At 38.4% G+C, this 21146-nt stretch overlaps 1 protein-coding gene across 2 annotated transcripts in view; it reads left to right on the top strand.

Annotated features, from left to right (window-relative positions):
* LOC129575297 (SLIT-ROBO Rho GTPase-activating protein 1-like) overlaps positions 1-21146 on the top strand; it is a 51121-nt gene that overhangs the window by 19537 nt on the left and 10438 nt on the right. The window contains exons 1-2 of one of the 2 annotated variants that reach the window (XM_055458587.1): positions 824-6074; positions 18961-19222. The exons of the other annotated variant lie outside the window; for it this stretch is intronic. Of the exons in view, the coding sequence (XP_055314562.1) occupies positions 19147-19222 (76 nt within the window). The 5' untranslated portion in view covers positions 824-6074; positions 18961-19146. Of the gene's footprint in view, positions 1-823; positions 6075-18960; positions 19223-21146 lie in introns of those variants that run through there. 2 annotated transcript variants of the gene reach the window in all.

Here is a 21146-nt window from a genome sequence, read left to right as displayed (position 1 = left end):
GAAGTTTGCTCCAAATTCGGCAAATATATTTGTTGTTGTCGGTGGCGCCCGAAAGACCGTTTATCAGATTCGCAATAAATGTGTCTCTTGTAATGGCTTCGAAATTTGGCACAAACATGCAAATAATCCGTAATTGCGTCGGGCAATGATAACGCAGTTGGTGTGTTTGTGTCTCTGTTCCGCAGTATTTGCAAACATACGCTTTTAATTTGTGTTTCAATAAAGAAGATAAGATTGTGCACTACCTCCAGCTTTCGATAAGATAAACAATAACAAATGGCAATTTGAAAATGGTTTGCATTTGAAAATAAATCGAACGAATGAACAAACGGACAAATTACGACAACAAAGAAAAATAAGAAGAAAAACAGTCATTAACACAGAGTTGAAATGTAAATAAATTCACTAAGATGTTTATATACATGCATCATTTTCACACGTTTGATAATCATGTAAAAAGAATCGAAAAAAGCGTACACACTCACATACACTGGGTGCGCGCTACAACTATACAAGAATTCCATTGTACTTTATCAATTGTTATAAAAACAAACATGGAATGTAAACAAACGCGCATTTACAATTCGATCGGACCATTTCGTAGTAATTAATTACAATGAGCTGGCATACGGTAATAAAGGACAAACATGATGTAGTGAAGAGAAAGAAATAAAAGTAGTAGCAGCAGCAACCGGAGCAACAACAAAGCCAATGAAGAGAGTAATAATGACAACAGCAAGAGCAGCAGCAACAGTAGAAATGACTCCATCCAGTAAAATGGGTGAGCATAGATTTGGTCGGGTGCTCGAGCGCGAGCTCACGGTATAAAAAAAAAACTCGATCAAAACCTGTGAACTAGTAAACTGCGTAACAGTAAGCCGGATGAGTTGTGTTCGATAAGCGTTTGTTTTTTCCATCAAACACCAAAGCCAAAGCCGTAGCAAAATTTACATGTTTTTCTCTTGGTTACATGAAAAAAGCGGCGACGACGGGCGGAGGTGGTGGTGTGCGGGATATGCACACGCGAAAAATGGTTCTTTTCTTTGTTTGTAGATTTCAAGCTCTAATTGCGCGCGCCAACACCATTATTCACTCAATGCTTTGGGTATTTTTCATATCTTCGTTTTCCACGTTTTGCTCTGTGTGCGAGTGTGTGTATGTGTGTGTGTGTATTGTTTTTTGTTCCATCGGTCTTTCTTTCTTCATCGAAGAAAAATGGTTTGTTGCATATATATATTTCATCGGTACTTGTTTTTTCCACGTACATTTTCTGTGATTGAAGTGTGTTGTTCTTCTCAATGAGGCTCATTGTCGATTCACGCTCTGGAATACGTATTGACCAAAAAAAAATACATACAACCATTACCACGGCTGCTGCTGTTGCTGTTGTTGCTGTTACATCGCAAACCTTTTGCCTAGACAAGAGCTACGAACAAACGAACGAAACAAAGATGCAAAAGAAAACAATAACACATTTTTACTCAAATTGTAACAAACTAATGAATAATACAACAAACGCGCGTTTGTTTCACTCATTTTCATGTTTTGCAATTCATAACCATTTTCACTGATTGAAAACGCACACTGAAACTGTACTAAAGCAACGCAAAACTGAAATGTATGTCGTTTCGATCGAACAAAGTGCTTTGCCGAGCGCGATCGAATAAATGTAGATTTGTTGTGCCTTAATTTAGCTTGTGTTGTTTTCCCGCTTCGATTCTCAATGCCGATTGAAAATATTGCCACAGAAAATGCGCCTGTTTGGACCGAAGAAAAATGAGCCAAACGAACGAGTGAGAGAAATGATGTTTAACGATTGACGATCTAGTTAAATGCCCTTTTAATGGGCCCGATAAAAAAACACACACACACACGCATACACACATTCGCACAACATCCGACATTCAATAAACAACATCACTTTCGATTAACTATCCACTTAATGGAAGCTGATGAAGAAAACAACAACAACAACACAAATCGACGATACAAAGAAGAAGGGAAAAAACCAGCCGCCGACTGCATCATTGGAATGATGAGTGCCTAATATTCATCACGTCTCAAGTACATTCGGCTCAATCAGCGATATAATTTCGAATAGCGCGAGCGATTGAGTAGAGACAATAATCAAGTGGCACTCTCTTCAATCAAAAATTGATTATCGAAATGGAGCTTAAGTCAGTCGAGACATAAAAACCGTCTAATAAACCGCTGAATGAACGAATGGACGAAATAAAAAAGAACACGTCTTGAATAAAGTGAAGGTTTCATTCGAAGCCAATTAAATGAGTCCAAAGCGAACCGAGCGATCGATCGAGCGAGCGAGCGAGCGAGCGAATGCGATCACTTCTCTCTCGGCCCGATCCAACTTCATTCGGCTTATGCAAATGAATCAGAGAAATTCAACAGTCAATTTCGAGGTTTTTTTCCCTCCCTTCTTCCTCTGCTTTTTTAATATCGAAAGAATGGAATATATATTCAAAATCTCTATCAGTAATTCTTTCGAACGGCCATTTCTTCCAAAAATACTTTCTTCAGTAGAGTGAATCAAAGAGTCGTAGTGAGCGCATGTTTTTCTCTCGTTGTTTTGACAATCGAATTAAAAATCCCATTCACAAATCGATCGTAGGTGAATGGCGTGAAAAATAAAACAGATCACTTCATTGCTGATATTCACAATGTACGAGAAAATCCTTGGCTCGTAACCAGTGTGACCGACGCCAAATGGGATCATTTAAAAACAAGGCAAATTCGCAAATTCACGCCTTTGAACTAATTTTACGTGGTTGTAGTAGCCGTTTGTAATATGAAGCGAAGAAACAAAAAATTGCAGTCAAGATAGAAAATTTCAGAGTTGCCTGTACCGTGCGCCGTACACAATTTGTTTACACATCAATGTGACATGAAAAATCGCACACCCGAATGAATCGATGACGCGTAAACAAGACAATTTTGTTGATACGTTTTTAGCCTTTCCGGTAGAGCGCATAAAAACAGAAATCACTTTACGATATTATTTATAATATAAAATGTAACATAATTCATTCACAGTGAGAAGGAGAGAGCACGAGTCCTGTGTGCCTACAAGTGAACAAATAGCAAACAACAGCAACGAAAAAAAACACAATTCACATACATACATGCATACATTAAACGAAGGTACGGAACGCACATTCGAGTCGCGGTGCCTACACACATAAACACGGCAAAAAACACAACGAAAGCGAGAAAGCAAAATTTAACAACGTCATCGCATGTGCGCATGACCGTTTTATAGGTTTTGTGGTCTTCATCCTATCAGTATATGACTGGTGTTGTGGCCAGGGGATTTTATCACTTTTGCACTGGTTCAATGGTTTATTTTTGCATTGCAATCGATGAATTTGAATTCTTAAAACGATGGAATAGCTCTGCAAAAACCAAAGAAGGCGGGAGAAAATAGTCAGTTGAGCCATTGGAGAAGTGTTTTTTTTAATTTCTATTTGAGTTTTTCTCTCCTTGTGGACTGATTTTCCCTTACTTCAAATATATTTTTAGGGGCAATACAACAACAAGAACTAGTTCATTCCTCCATTTCAAAGGCTTCGAACCATTTGCCATTATCGACCCTTGTTTTTCGATCAATTGAATCTTCAATTGTTTTCCGTTGTTAATTTAATCAATTGAAAAATGATGTTTGTAAATAAAAATGACATGAACTCCAATTGTTGATGGCAATAATCATGGCCAAATGTTGTCCTCAAATTGATAGGCTCAACATACCGTCAACTCTAAAATTTGGCTTGAACGCGTTCGGCCCCTAGATTAGAATTTATATCCACTTGGTGTGTTTACAAATTCACCGCTGGCGTTGTTTGTGTGTATGTGTTGCCGGTGTATGCATATGCATCCCAAACGGTTGAAAGTGTAGAGATATTAGCCTGTTGTCCTTCTAAAAACTTAATTTTTCATTTATTACCGAATTATCCTTTGAGCCGTCGATTTTTTTTTCACCTCCTCATTACAACTCAATTACTATAATTTCCAATTTCGTTCACACAAAAAGAACTCAAATATCTTTGTGTTTGCTCTTATTTCCAATCAAAGTAGTCTTGCTTTCATCTTCGAACGAAGAAGAAAAAGAGACCGAAATCTACTAGATCGATTGTTGATTCCAACAAGTCGCAGTTTGTCGTTGTCGTTGGAGGCGATGCAATGGTCATCTGTGTATGACAATCGAATCGGTTGCACATGTATGTGTGTCGGTGTGTACGCTAGCTCGCAAAACGATGAAGAAGGAAAGGGATCAACAGAAAAAACAACAATGGGACTTGGTTAGAAAGCTGATTTCATTTTAGTAGCTCAATTAATATACACACAGCGTAATACTCTGCGAGCACATCAACAGCCATACGAACACAAGTGGAAGTCACGACTTCGAAATACACTCTAGGCACTCTCTCAATGGGAAATGCCGTGAGATTCATTTGCGTATTTGTAAATCCATTTAGAAAAGAAGTCGAACGAAAGAAGAAGAAGAAAAAAACCATATACAAAAATTTGTATAGTCTACAAATATCGTCCGTTGATCGTCTTTGAGTTTTCTATTAATTTGCTTGTGATTCTATCCCGCATACTAATTCACGCATACACACATGGCAACGCTCGCGGTATCTCTCTCAATCTCTCTCTCTCTCTCTCTCTCGCTCATATATACACGCGACCGTATGTTCAGCTCACACACTTCGGGGGCTCATTATTGTCATTTTTATATTTCTCTCGTTGTTTCGCGCCATCTCTTTTGCTCACTCAAAGCAAGCCACTTTTTCTGGATCGTTCTCGCTTCGGCTCAATACTGTTCTGAGTATCCGAATGCACAACACATAATGCTGTATGCAATCAAGCAAGCAAGCGAGCGAGCAAAGCAGCCAATTTACTCTCCACACACATATGACTCACAGATGTGCGTCGATTTGTGCGCAAATCGACACTCCGATTTGTTTTACTACACATACACATACACTATACACTCACGCTCACTCACATTCGTGTGTTTGCCCGAAGAGAGAAAGATTTGTTGCGTCTCCCGACCAACAACGAAGACGACGACGACGAGAAATGCATGAACGTGTGACTGTATGTGTGTATAGTGTGTAGTATCGTAAAGAGAGAGAGAAAAAGAAGAGAGACGAAGAAGAAAAAAATCAACAGAATCAACGAGTACGTTTTTCATCTATACGGTGCTGGTATATCGCTCCGTTTGGGCTACAGGCTTTACAGCTTTCGTGGAGTAGTTTGGATTGTGATTATGATTCAACTAAAAAATAGTGTAACATAAACGTTGTTGTATGTTGGCCGCATTATTTTGCGTGTGTACAAACGACGACCACGACGACAACGACTTCAACCGACGAGAAAAATTGCGTATTGTTTAGTGTGATTATTAGTTTATTATATATTTTTTTTGTTGGTTCAATTGTTTGAAAATCAAATTTTTTGTTTGGTCCATTTTCTGGTTTGAATACCTAATAAACAGAGTGAGAGGCGTCGTAAGATATCGTTATACATCAATATTTTTAATCATATTGCGGTAACTATTTGTGGCTTGTGCTGAAAATCAAACAAAACTAATACAAATCAAATTAAAAAAAAAAAGTATTACTACACGACAACACCAACGACGACGACGAAGACAACAACCAATAAAGCCAAAAAAATTGTTGATTCGATTGTTGTGCATCGTTTTGTGTTCACGACGAGAACAAGAGTGAGAACATTTTACGACGAATGAAAGCATCAATTAAATCAGCCAATTGAATGTGACAATGCTCAATCAATGTAGCCAACGTTAGCGTACTGTGACAACAGCGAATTTCAGTAAAATTCAAACAAACGGAAAAAAGAAAAAATTAAATTTTTGCAATAACAACAACAAAAAAAAAACGAAAGAAAATAAAGAAGTAAACAAACAAACGAAAAATTAAGAGAAAAAAAGTGAATAAGGGTGGTGAAGAAGTGAAGTTGTGCGGTGCTGTGTTGGAAAATCAGTTTGCTTTTACGAAAATTACATATGTGCTGGATCTTCAAGATAAATGGTATAGTAGCTTCGGGGCATCGGCTGTTCTGCAACAAGCAGCACCCGTCGTACCGAACAAAATCTCTCGTCACAAACACATCAATTCCGACTGGATGAGGAGCTAACAACCGAAATAATGTTATGAATTCGATCCCTGCATATAAATGACTGCGATAATTTTCGATGTACTTGAATCAGCATAGTATACGCACTGACAGAGAGTGTCGTTTTTGTTTGTCACTGAAAATCTGATTAAAATAAACAAAGTGTGTTGCTTTGTATGCAATGTCGTTGTCGTGGGCGAAAATGATTTTATTCCAAAAACAAGAGAAGAAAAGAAGAAACAAGCATCCAGAGAATTGCATACGACAAAAATGAATTGAATGCAATTTTTACGATTTGCACTGCATGTGTTTTTTTTCTCTTCATTTATTTGACCGAAAAGCAAAGAATCATTTGCGTTCTGTGTGTGTGTGTGTATGTGCGTCTCTCGGTTCAATGTGCATAAAACAGCCAAGACACTCATCGAATTTATGCCATTGTTTGCGGCATATTGCAAATGGTCGCCCTATGTTGTGTATTTATGTTTAGCATTAAACACGAACCGAACAACGCGAGAAGAACAACAGAGAGTTGAGCAAAAAAAAAACACACACACACAACATCAATGTGAAGCAAAAGAAAAGCAAAACATATAAGTCTATTTCCTTTTGATGTTGTCGTTCGCGCTCTGATCGCGCAGCACCGAGAGAGTCAATATTTGTGTCGATATGGTGCGTTTTTGTGCATTGAAAGGTTTTTTGAGCGTCTCGCGTGCGTTCTCTCCCCCTCGCTCTTGCTTTTTCTTCACTCTGACTCAGTCTCCATCCATCGGGATAATATAAAAGAAGCAATTCTCGGATATAAATAATAATAATAGCAACAACACAATATACCACCGACATGTGTTGTGTATGTGTGCATCGGAGTCATCAATTACCAACAGGCTCGTTTGTTAGTTCAGTTTGCTTGCAACCCAAGCACTTTCTCGGCACAATTTCTCTCTCTCTCTCTTTGGCTTTTCCGTCCGTCCGCCCGCGCAACCGGGCATTCAATAGCATTTTCGCTATTATATACACGCACGCATCCGAAATGCAATAACACACCCCAAGTGGTCAAAATTTATATTGGATTTTGTATGGTTGCACTACACACTATCTGTGGTGCTTGTGGAGAAGAAAAAAAAACCGGTCACACATCGTGTCTTCTAATTTCATCGCATCGACCAATGAAGAGAACAATGAACGTGTGAGTGGACGAGCGTTTGCAATCTGAAAATGCCGAAATGGTGTCGACACATGATGAACAGGAACAATCTGATAAATATTAATATTATTTGCAAACTAACATTTGAGAGACACACAGGCTGTTTAAGAGTGCAGCGCGCTCATGCACACGCACGGGTTCATACTCTCGGCGACACAGCAATATGCAATGCAATTTCAACGGTTCAATTCAATTAAAGTGGAAAATTTCAGCTTTGAATTTGATTCAATGGGATTAAAATGACACCAATTTATGTGTTTGGTCCGAGAGTGCGACAACAAAAGCAGGCAATGAGTATTGTTGAGTACAGTATTGTGCACAAGTTGCACGACGCGCGAGAGACCATCTCTCCCACAACATATGTTGTCGATTGGCCTGTGTACCCGGAGCTGCACAGCGAGACCGGAGCACCAATAAACAAGAGCCGAGCCGTTTTTGTCGCTTCACGGTTGCGTTTTTCTTCTTCTCACTGATCATAAATATCCAAAAATAGTTTTTAAAACATTCGAAGCATACAGTCATTGCCGCATTTAAAAAAAAGGCATATCAATGGGCACGATGACGACGACGACGGAAAAACCGATGTTCACGTTCCGCGTACTGTGGAAATGCGTATCGTGGTTGACACGCGTTTTATAAGTTTTCAAGTTTTAGCTAAACAAAAACATGCTTTTCTTCCATTCAAAATCCGATAAATACAAACAAAACCGAACTCAAACAACAACTGTCGATTCGATTTATGAATAAATGTCGATTTCTTGAAAATAATTCGTTTAAACAAAACAAAACAAAAATGGATCACATTGCGACGAAGGAGAGAACGAATTCTAAATGAAACCACCCAAATGAGAGAAATATGAGCTTGAGCATCGTTCATTTGTCTTTTGAAGAAAAAAAAGAAAAAATTATTCAAAAATGATCAACTTTTGATGATGAAACATTCCCGACCATTCCAAACTACTAGCTCATGAATTGAGATCTCATGTCTCAACCAAAAATGTATTTATATATGTCATTGACAGAAGGGAATAGAGTGAGAACCATACGTGGCTCATTTCATCTTTTTCAAGAGAAAGAAAGTCTGATGAAGACGAAGAGAACGGGCGAAGCTGCTCTTATCGATGCTCTTGCTTTGAAGCTATTTAAAAATGAAAAATTTCAACAAAAAAGAAAGAACAAAATAATGAAATCAGAGCCTTTGTTCAAATGACGATGCCGAAGGAGCGGCATGAATAATGATGATGATACATATTTTCGGGCAATGATTTTTTTCCCTACGACAGAGCATAAAGGAAACGATCGATTTGATTGATAACGCCTGCTCATGTTCTCTTCGTTTTCTTTCGTTTTGGTTCATTTGACAAACGGAACCAAACGTATCACATTCATACACACAGAGTCACAGTCACGCAGAGATTTCATTAGCATATCAACCCAAGAGAGACGAGAACAAGAGAGCAAACGTTTTTCCGCTCGTATGCACTAGTTTATCTTGCAACCTTAATGACCTCCGAACATTCCGAGACCAAATGTCGATAACCAACACACAAAACTTATTTTTTTCCCCGTTCATTCATTCTATCGTTCGTATTTGAAAAATTATCGATAGCGCTTCCGAGTCATGTCACTCAAGGGGTTGTACGATCAAAATGACAAGTCATTCCAGAATCGGAATAAATAATAACAACAACAAGAAAAAAACCACCCATAACCAAAATGACGATCGCGTCACATTTTGTTTTTTCTTCGTTTGCCTTCATTTCAATACTGAAAAATCACACAGTTGATTGGCGATGCAGAAGAATGAACGAGGGAAAAAATAATCATCATCATAAATCGAAACGGCGCAATTTGCGAGAAGCGGAATTTTTATGTAGGGCCGTTCTCGTTGCTGTTGTGTGTGTGTATGTGTATTTTTCTCTTTCGCCTATGCATAATCTTTTTTTTTGTGTTCATTATTCGACTACTACAATATTCATCGGCTCGGCATGGTTTATCTGTGGCTTTCCTTTGTGAGCACAGCATGTTCAAAGTACTCTTTTATCATATTTTGCTGTTGTTGCTATATTTTCGTTTGTTAAACGATTTGAGCAAATACTGCAAACTCGGCCTCACACACACACACACACACAAACAAACGAAGAAGAAAAAGAAAAAAATATATCGAAAGAATGAAAGACAGGAGAAGAAAAAAATATGTATTTGTAATTACACTTGTATATTACTTATTATTTCTCGTTCATTTCCACACTTAATTCGCGGACCGACATGACCCATTTATGTAGGTTTCTTCGGCAATCATCCACAATAGCATTACAGCAATCAAACAATATTTTTATATATAGTATAGATAAAAAAAAGAGAAGCAAAGCAAAGCAAAGCACAACATACAACACGTAATTGCGAACCGCAGCGGAATAACATACACAGAAAAAAAAACCAGGCAAAAATGTGCTCGGCTGTCTGATATTTTATGATTGTAAAGCATTCATTAGATTCTCTTGTGCTGTTTGCTGGTGTTTGTTGTTGTTGATTTTTTTTTCTTTCTTTCGCTAGTTCGACCATTTCATTTTGCTCTGACTGATTTTCACTAATCGAAGATTAAAATTTTTTTTTTTTCGTTGAAAATGAAACAAACATTATAACATCACGTGCCAGCTTGCCTGCCTCATGCCAAACATTTTCATTTCACAACCGAAAGTTATAGCCATAGTCATTGTGTGTGCTCACGCTCACTCGTTCAGAAGAAAGACCACTTCAGACGAACATGCAACAACACAAAATGCATCACGTTTGATGAGCATTCTAAATAAATTAGGGAAATTTCTTGAAGGTTTTTTTTTCGGTTTCGCTCACGTCAAACAATGCTTACCGATGGATGATGAGCGGGTGAGCGAGCAAAAATGCAATGCGCAATTCAGCTAAGTGCATCGCAAGTGATAAATAATTTCTTTATCAAAACTGATTGCCTCGGTTTCTTTATCGTAATCATTTTTTTCCCTTTGCTCGTCCGCTCGTTTGCTTTGCCATCAAAAAACTGAAGTGTAATTGAATGTTAGCCGCCGTCGGCAAGGAGGTTAAAAACATGATTACAAAATTCAAAAAGCAAGCATTAATGACCCAAAGAGAAAGCATGAAAATAGAACTTTGATGCGTTCACAAGCGCGCATACACGCAACAAATACACAACATTTTTTTCTCTCTCGCTCCTCTTTTTTCTACATCTTTTTATCATCCATGTGAAAATGTATTACAGATTCCATGGTTCGATTGCATTAATGCGTGTACCATGCGCGTCTGACAAACGAGCGCAGGAGAGTGCTTTGTGCTGCTTGTTCATCACAGCAACAGCTTCAACACTTTGAGACGCTAAATGATGCACTCTGCTCGTTCATTACGGCCACTTAATCTGCACTAGAGAATGTACATAATCGACACGTTTTCTGTCAAATTGATTCGTCACATATACACACACTGACTCGGTCAGGTCTTCAAAACTCGTTTTGGTGTGATGGATGAAACGACACACGGGGACGAAAAAAAGGGGCACATGGCACTTTTTCTCTTGTTGACTTTTCACGTTCTTGTTGTTGTCTTTTTTCTTCATCGTTGTTTCGGTGGGATTATCCGCCGTTTTTATTTCACTCGCTCGCATTTCTCGAAGAATTTTTTCATCGATTTTTTCCTCTGATTCGCTTTTTTCTTCATTGATTCTCGTCTGTCGCCAAAGCCTAATGATTTATTCAATTAGAGAACGAAGAAGCAAAAAAAATTCCATTAGATTAAAAATTGCAATCCTTCTTCTTACTGAAAAAAGAAATTCTCTTTATTTAAATTATGCGATGAATCAAACACATAAAAAACGAATATGCGAGTGATTAGTTTAATGGTTTTCCAAGTGTTTGGAATGAACACGCGTCGCGCAAACATCGGAAAACTTTCGTTGAACTTGGTTAATTTATATTCGATGAGTAAGAGAGAAAAGAAGTAGCAGTGAGCTAGCGAGGATAGCGCGTCTCAGCAAGATGCGTCATTAAACAATGATCGTGGTACTGCCACATCGAGAAATTGTTGTTGTGTACTCGCGTTTTACCGAGATGTGAAGGCAGAAGAAAGCAGAGGGTTATTACTTGGCAAATTAAAAATACATTATGGTGTTGCGGGCCCAAAACCGATTTTTCACTTGAACTCGAAAAGAGAAGCCAAGCTATGCCGAGCCGAGTCGAGCTAAAGCATAGCATCTAAACAGATGCCATGGAATATGTGAACGTGGTGATATTGTTCATGGCAACGATGCCAAATTTAGTGAATTTCTCAAATAGCTCTCAAGTTTTCGTGTCTTTTTTCTCGCTGCTTCATTGCTTAAACCACCTCTCTCTCTCTCTCTCTCTCTCTCTCTCTCTCTCTCTCTCTCTCTCCTTGCGTCTATTCCGTATACCGCTGTTTGTTCTCTCTGTCTCTTCAGCTCATTTGCTGCTTCTACCTCTGTCACCCTCTCAAACAAGACATTCTATGTGGTTCGTTGCTTTTTTTTCTTGTCTGGAATTTTCATTTCATTTTCTGTGCAATTTGCCGATTTGTCTTTCTTCAGCGGGGTTTCTTTCCCATTTCTCGCCTCCGAAATGTCGTCGACCAACCAAATCGAACCGACTGCAAAACCAGCCAACAAATGAAAAACCTGCTGGAACGACACCAAACACCAAATCAAGTCATGACTTGTATCACTGCCATATTTGCACGTGCATATCATGGCATCTCATTGATACGCGATTGTTTTCACTGCACATCACACACACAAAACTCAGAGCGAAACGACATTGTCTCAGTTCCGTTTGCTTGATGTGTGTTTGTGTGTGTGTGATGAATGGAGCGAGAGCAGAAGCGGTGACGGCAACACCAACAGTAGCAGCAGCAACAACAAACGAAATGAAACACAAAAAAATTACCACATACCTATTTTGTACAATTAAACGATTTCATGGTCTCATGCATGCCAAGAAATGCGTATGCGCGCTTTATGTCCCGTGCCTTATTCACATCACTCGTCTCTCCCGAAATGGCAATATTTATTCATGTGAATTCATTTTTTATGTTACGAATGTCTTCTTTTTTCACCCTTGTTACACATTTGGGCTACCATTAAAAAGCACTCAAGTTGAGAATGACATCATCAAAAACGGAGAGAATGAGAATAAATGAGAGAGAGAGAGAGGGAGTTTCGCATAGAAAATTTCTCCAGCAGTGGAATGATTTTTGCCTATTCTTGTCACCTGCATCGTCGGTTTTGCATACTCTGGCAGTGCAAAGTGTGTGACAGTGCAAAAAACGGACTTTTAATTTCCAAGTCGAATTGAATCGCATCAATTCTTTTTTTGTTCCATTGCTTACTCTTTATCAGCTACAATTTTGTCGTTGAATGCACAATTCGATAGCGCGCTTGACTGACACGGAAGTCGCCAAGTGGTTAACATTGGAGGGAGTGCACGATTGCAAAACCGCTGAAACCAAAGAATGTGCGAACACAACAAAGCCAACAAACAAACAAATCACAATCAACGCTCGAGAAGAGATTGCTAAAAAAAAAACAAAGAAAATGAGCAACAATTTTTCGTTTTAATTGTTTTGAAACTTGATAACATGAAATTGCTCTCTATCTCTCGTCGATTTCATATTTAGTTGAATTTGAGATGAGATTGTTTGTTTCGTAATTGCCAGCATCAGCCGCAACAAAAACAACAACAAACACAGAAAAACGACGACGACGATGACGACGAATAAGAAAAGGCAAATGGTGCATATGAATTGCTTTAATGCATAAAGCAAATGATGGGATAGAATCGATTTGAATGTGAATCGAGTGAAAGAAATGCATCGCAAATGAATGGATATTGAGAATATGGGCGCTCTGACGCGATGATGCAAAACTGAGTGAACGGGCAAAAACGTGGACAGGGAGAGCGGGGTGGAGGGGGGGGGGTGACGTTTTCGTGACTAGAAAAAGCTAGAGCCGTAGAAAGAGAGTTAGAGAATGAAACAGCGAATCAAGTATAGAGTAAGAGACGAGGATAGAGCGATAGAGAGAGAGAGAGAGAGAGAGAGAGAGAGAGAGAGATAGAGAGAGAGAGCGTCCCATCGAGTAATATCGAAGAACTGGATCTGAATGCAACATCAAAAGCAATGATTATTTTTTAATTACTCGCCTATCGGAATGAAGGCACACATTCATCGATTCGTATCGTGCGATCTCGGCTCAAATGAGCCAAAGACATGCATGTTCGCATTTAAATAAAGAATGAAAATAGAGGCAACAACAACGAACGAACGAAAAAAAAATTGCGCATATTTACTAAACGAATTGTGTTGGAACAACAACAGCAACAGAAGAGCAAGAAAGAAAAAAAGTCGCCCATAAAGAAGGATCAATACGAACGAGTTGCTGAGCGCGATGATGACGACGCGACCAGATAGTGAGATAGAGCACAAAATCCAATGCGAAAACATATAATTAAATAAATGACAATGATTGTGTGTTGGGAAATATACAAGACATTGAATACAGTAATGTGCTGCAAAACAGCGAACCTTTGTCGCGCGCGCGAACAACCGACCGACGACGATGACAAAAAAAAACGTACATTTGCATTAAGAGCTTGCGTATATGCAACATTGGGGTTGTCACTCGTTCCCTACAGTATAATAATCGATGCAAAAATGTAATATGTATAATGCAATCGAAAGTCGACGACGCTGTCGCCAACTAGAAACTAGCGAGAAACACCACGAACAAACGAATGAAGAGAAGAAAAAAACACGCGAACCAACAACACCGATTTCATAGAAGAAATCAATTACGATGATATTACATGCATAAAATTGCCTTACGATTAACATCGGAATGCGACGAAAGCAAAATAATATTCTTGATTCCTTTGCCGGGAGAGAAAGAGAGAGAGAGCCGATTGCGTTGTGGTCGCAAACAAAAAAGAGACTTATGGGCTGAGAGAGAGAGAGAGAGAGAGAGAGAGAGAGAGAGAGAGAGAGAGAGAACACAATGAAGAGAAATAGAGGAAAGAATAGAGTAAAAAAAACGAGAAAGAAAGAGAGTGAGTGAGATGGAGAGCAAGAAATTGGCTCGAATCGCAATATCACTGAAACAAATCGAAACGACTTATCGATGCATTTTATTGAATCGAATCTCATGCTGGGTTCTGATTTGTTTTTTTGTACCATTGACGATTTTGAGTGCTACGAGTCGCGTGCAAATGAAAGCGAATTCCACAATGACATAGTGTCTATTTTAAAACATTGTGTTTGTTTTTTTTTCTTTTCATTTTAATTTCTGGTTTTGCTTCAATTTTCGCTTTGCACTCTCGCAATTGATCGACAGAATAACGATGCGAATGTGATAGACGTAGAGTTTTGTTGCTAAATTAACATTAATTAGAACAATGTCTATCTCGACCTAATAGTAGTGATAATTGTTTGTAGTCTTTGTCATTGTCTCTCTATCTCGCGCTTGCTCTGTATTTATCTCAGCACCGGCAATTTCCATAACAACAGCATCAAACAAAAAAACTAGCAGAAAAAAAAACGAACGAACGAACGAAAAGAAAAACGCGAATCGAAGTTTCGCGCACGCCCGAATCGTTCATGTCATTTAATCAGTAAATTTATAGAATTAACTTCAATTGACGATTGGTCAATATAAGAACAAAAGTACGGCGTAGCGACAAATCTCTATGACCATTCGACCGTAATACACATAGTGACTGAATTAATTGTACTGCATCTAATATTAGTAAATATCATTTCAAAAGCCGACTCACACGCGAGAGAGTGTGTGTGAGAGCCAGCGAGTGAAACAGTAACAAACGCGCGGTGGACACACATTTTCATCTGCACTGTATCATTTAATTGGATCAATTTGCTCGATTTAGTCGGATCGATTGGCTGGAATAAATACTGCTGATGATGCCTATATGTATATTTATGTGTGTGTGTGTGTGCATGTCACCTGTGGCTATCTGTCTCTAAACTCAATCTCTCTATTCACCTCTTTCTCCGTTCGTTTCCACGTCTAAATCAATTTTCGATTTTCTATTTTTCCCAATCTCCCGTTCTCCATCGCCATGTTTTCTATATTCAATGCCGGTTCTGCACTCTCAGTTTCAATTATCTGTCTCCGCATTTTGATCTATTCATATCTGTCTGTGTTATCGATTGAATGTTTAATGTTGACTACAGTTTTATTATTGATTGGCTGGAAAATGCAGTTGATTTCATGCTAATTTTCCATGCTTTGAAATTGATAAATCAAGTTGCAATTGCATAAAATGCAACAACAACAACAACAGGCATAGCCACAGCATCACTTCACTGTGCACAACAACGTCAAAAGACAAGCCTGCAATTTTACTCTGCAAATTGTAAACACTTTAGCATAATAATGTGTGTAGCGATTATTATCTTTTTTCTTCTCGTCTGTTGTTATTATGCGCCCATCGTCGTTGACGTCGTCACACAAAGAGAGCGTGCGACGCGATGCTCTGCGAGAATTGGTTACATGGATTTTTTTCTTCTTTCTTTCTTCACTGTCGCTGTTATAGCGTTGGAAAAAAAGCGCAGCGCGCCAATTTTGTGTTTTCATTTTCATTCGATCCACTTTGTGTGTTGCATTACTTACATCACATCATGCGACCGAATTCACATCGCACTGAATGCGTGGTGTAATGTGTCGGTGCACACACGATTTGTATGAATCACAATGAAGACGAAAAAAAAACAACAACGCACATTCACATGACTGAAAGCAGCCAACATTCTTTTCACTGTTATCACTTTTCTCGCGTCATCTCGACCAGTTTTTTTGTTGTTGTTGCTGTGGCTTGGATTCAATTGCTCCGAATTCGGTGATGTGATTATGAGTTCTTGCTCTTTCTCTCATTTCATGTTGATTAGCTGTCAAAATCATTGTTTCACTGACGATTTTCTCAATGAACGAAAATAAAACAACAACAAGCACTCACTTTCTTTTCAGATTTTGTTTATGGTTTTTATTTCACATGTACGAAAAAACAAAATATGAATAAAAACAGATAGATAGCACAGTGCGGCATTCATTCAAATGAATGTGGTATTGTTTTTAGAGATTCAGAGTCGAGTTGAAAAACACGTGAACCAAACCGATTGGCCCAGCAATAACTATGACTGGAAAACTATGGAATTGTTTGCGCATCGAACTCACATAAACAACAATGATGTATTGACAGATAACAGAAGACGACGAGGCATGGTTGCTGGCTGGCTTTTTTTATCTCATTCACAAATTTATCGAATAAACGAATGAAATGAAACAACAACAAATGTTTCTTTTGTGCGCTGCTGCTGAAGCCGCAGCAATATTAATGTCATCAGATATTTATGCCATTTTCCCAGAATCGAATGGGCACCGTTCTGATTCATTTGAAGGGAAAACAAGAAAAAAAGCAGAGAGAAAGGGAGAGACAACGACGAAACATAGATTTATTTCATATTGAATAAATGAGGAATTGCTCGTGCGCCCATAATTTTCTATCCGGTGGTTTCTGTTTGTTGGTTCTTTTTTTTTATTTTCTTCAACAAAAAAAAACTTTCTCGCTGAGACCAGCAGCACAAGGGGCAAAACAAAAAACGACATACAAACGACAACCGACAAACGGGAAAGAAATAAATGTGCGAAATAAATAACGTCGCATATCAAAAATGCGATCGTCAGTTTGTTATTTATTTGTCGTATATCAGAGAGTGAGTTTCGACGTTGTTTTTATTTCTCTCAAGCAAACGAAACGACCATTGCCAACCGTTTCGCTGAATGAGCATAACATTTTTCGCACAGAACAATGCAACAGCAGCAGCAGCAGCAGCAGTTCGTTTTCAAAACTCTTTTTCGAAATCGTTTGCTGTTTAACTGAATTAATTTAGTTCCGTTGTTGAGTGTTTTGTTTATTTCTGACTCTTTGTCTATCTCGCTCACTCGCTCACACTCCGTATTGAGAGCAAAGAAAAAAGGCACATGCCAACTCCTGATTTAAAATGATGACTCGAACCCATTGCGACTCGTTGTGGAGTGTTTTTTGTTGGCGATTAAATTCCGGCATCGACTCTATTATGGTAGCTTTTTGTGCTCTCACTCTCTCTCTCTCTCTCTTGACATCACATAGTTTTGCACGGAACAAAGTTTTGCATTCGTGGAATGTGCACCACAAAGCACATGTTTCTCCAATCAAAACGACACTAACTTCCCGAACTACACACACATAAGCATTTGATCGATTTTCGGCTAAAGTTTTTATGAGCAAATTCGACAAATCAGACAGCTACAAAATTGGAAATGGCTGAACTAATATAGAATAAAAATTGATCGGCAAATCGATAAAAAAACACGAGAAATTGAACACTAACTTTGGAAAACTACGACCAAATGATGAAATTTAAATTCGATACACAAAATTCGAACGGGACAAGTTTAAGAAGTTGAGAATTGAACGCACACCATTTAGGCGGCGATTTTCGATTGCAAAATGGAAAAGTCGAAATTGAAGCGATTTAATATCGCAACGGGCTGAATATGAACCTCTCTGCTTTTTGTTGCCTCGGAATGAAGAGAGGGTCTATTATTTGGCGTCGGATGTAATTTTTCGTGCTGTCAATGTTTTATTAGGTGTTTACGATATTGCCCTAAATAAATAAAGTATATTTTGAAGTGATTTTCACTAGAATTTCATTTTATTAAATTCCGTTGTGCCATTCGAATTGCCATTTACAATCTTTGCTTTTATTTCTCCATTTTGCGCATTAAATTTTATTCCGGATGCATTGAACGTTATAGTTGTGAACATTTTAAATGCCAAAACAAGCATACACATGTTTTTTCCATAGAAAAATTCATCTTGAGCCGCAATTTCAATACAAAGTTGCGATGATTTTCTATTTGTTCATGTCAAACTGATTATTCTCAATCGAGACTCATTCTCGTGATTATTTTGCTCTATCAACTTGAATATTTCTATGAAATCCGTCTACGCATTGGGTATTTTATCCTTCGTCTGTTTATGATTTGTTGTTGTTTTTTTTCTATGCAAAACCAAGTTTATGTTTTGTATGGAAAAGAGGGAGATCCTCTTGGCAATTGGTTTGTGTTTGATCTCTCTTTGTGTGTGAGTGAGTATGTCTCGCGTGTCGACACTAATCACTCAATGTGATTTCATATGCAGGTTTATGGAACACACACATACCGAAAAATTGCTTCAAGGGTCTATAACTGTCGGAATTCGATTGAATTGTGGGATGAAATCATGAAAAGCGATTATAAATCCACACAGTGTGCCGTGAATCATAATTGAAATCGCATATGATCATCGTCATAAATTATGCCAAGGGGAACGAAATAACAGAAACAAAAACAACAGCAACGATGAACTGCAGCAATTTGTAGCTCTTGGTCGTGATTTGATGTGTTTGTGATCTCTGGAATAACAAAACGAAAAAAAAAATGAAATGAAATAAACCACAAGCGAGCGAAAGACCAAAATTCTAACGAATTCAACGATTATTCTAAACAGCTGTATTAAAATTGACTTGAGGGAATGACACGTATCATGGTTAAAATGACATGTAACGCACAACACGAATTTGTGATAAATTGCAAGTGAAACGCGCTTGGTTTAAAGCAAAACATAAAAACAACAACAGCAACCAAATTAAACCACATGGACGTTCAGTGAAGTAGAAGAAAAGAAGCAGTAAAAATGTTTCAGTGTATCATTCAGCAGCGTAATGGATGGATTCATGCGCCGAATCCAGAAACAAGAGATGTATTTCCAGGTAACTGCTCTGTTTGTTTGCCCTCCCCCGTCCTATCCTACCTCAATCCTCCTGCTCTTCATCTCGTTCATGTTCCGTTGAACGAATCTCGACTACTCTCTTTATGGTCGTTGAATTATTACACATTAATAACTGGGTTATTTATAAAATGCATCGTTTGCGTCTTGAGCGTACGTCGCGTTTGTGTGTGCGTGTGATGCAAAAAGATTTTTTGCTACGCAATTTACACGCCGAGATGAAGAAGAGATGTGCGTTGAAACGAGTTTTGATAAAATAACCAACCGTCCCTTCGTCCGTTCGTCCGTCCGACCGATGTTCCTTCATTCGTTTTCCATTTGGCTAAATCTTAAGTAATTTCATCGCGTTGTGCGAACCAGCTGTGACTTTCCCATTTGCCACTCGGCGAATGACGAGTGTATCATCTATCTCTTCATATCGGTAATTGGAAATCGTCAGCCATTTGAATTGCACATCAATCACTTTCTTTCATAAAAACAACAACAACACACAAAATCCATCATCTTTCAAATCCAATTCACTCGCTGATCGAGAAGACCTAAAACCAGTTTGAAGCAAAGCCGAGCTGCGGATTTCAAGGCTTTTGTCGTGTTGACGCTGATGACTCAATTGCGTTTGCTCTTCTTTTTTTTCGTTGATGTTGTCTACAATTGCACATGTGGTACCATTCGGCGAATGAATCATTTTTGGATTTAGGAATTGAGTGCGCCGCTTGAGGCTCTATCTCTCTCTCTCTCTCTCTCTCTCTCTCTCTCTTGCCTGCTTGAGAACCGCAGCGCTTCGGAAAACGATCAACACAAAACAATATTTGCACAATTCTGAGCTCATCAACATGTTTGAACCGAAATTATATAAATAGCCCAACGTTATATTGTCACGCCCCTTACACTCTTACACTATCCTTAGCCATTTCCATTTCCATTTCGATGTAACATGCAAAAAAAGTGGCGCGGTACGGCTCTTTTTATTTCGATGTGGCGTGCCATCCACATTCTATGGCCTAATTGATGACGACTATTTGATTTGTATGCATTGAAAGCAGCAAATGACTCTTCTACTTTTCGAAATGAATATTCTATTTTCAGTGTTCACTTTTTTCATCATCCATGTTGAATGAGTATTTCGTTGGATTTCCACTTCGAAATGACATCAAAATGGAATATATATGCATATTTCATAGAATATTGCTGGCAAGCATACGATTTTTGATTCCATATGATTAATCCAAATGGAAAAGCCAATTTTCATTGAGAATTTTCAATTTTGACTCTTTCATAGAGATGCCGGGGCAAAATTCAAAGCGAAGTTCAGCAAATTCGAATTATATTGCAGTGAATATGCTCGCGGGCATGAATGAACGACGCAGATATTTTGTGCAACGACATTGTTCACATATGCATGCACTACAAGGCATTGGGGCGATCTCTTTTTTTTTAATTCGTTCTTTCTCTCTTTTCACTCTATGTTTGACAATGACTTGAGTCAATTTCTAGATATCATCTTGATTAGCTTGCTCCACTCCCACTCACATCATTTAACTCTCTTCCTTCGTTTTAATGCCCACAATTGTTTCGTATCATTTCAAAAACATCGATTCTAATCGGACAAACCGGTGTTCAGTAGCAGCAGGTTGAAAGAGAGAGAGAGATTTGCACCCGCACTCGTGCGCGCTCACCATACATGAAATGCCAACAACATTCGAAATTACTTTTGTGTTTTACATGGCAAACGGCGATAAAATACTACACGATACGAAATCACATCCATTTCTTACCGAAAACCAACGATAGCGAAACTATTTTAATGAGAAAATGCAAAATTCACCAGTCAAACAAAGGCACTCTTTTTTTCGCTCTCAAAATTTAATATCCAAGTCGTTAAATTAAATAGAAGAAATTCAAGACTG

Source organism: Sitodiplosis mosellana, unplaced genomic scaffold, assembly GCF_009176505.1.
Source record: "Sitodiplosis mosellana isolate CC-2019 unplaced genomic scaffold, AAFC_SMos_1.0 Smas_scaffold_6166, whole genome shotgun sequence".
Classification (NCBI taxonomy): Eukaryota; Metazoa; Arthropoda; class Insecta; order Diptera; family Cecidomyiidae; genus Sitodiplosis; species Sitodiplosis mosellana.
The sequence above is the reverse complement of the archived record's forward strand: the minus strand, read 5'-3'. Positions and strand labels throughout refer to the sequence as shown.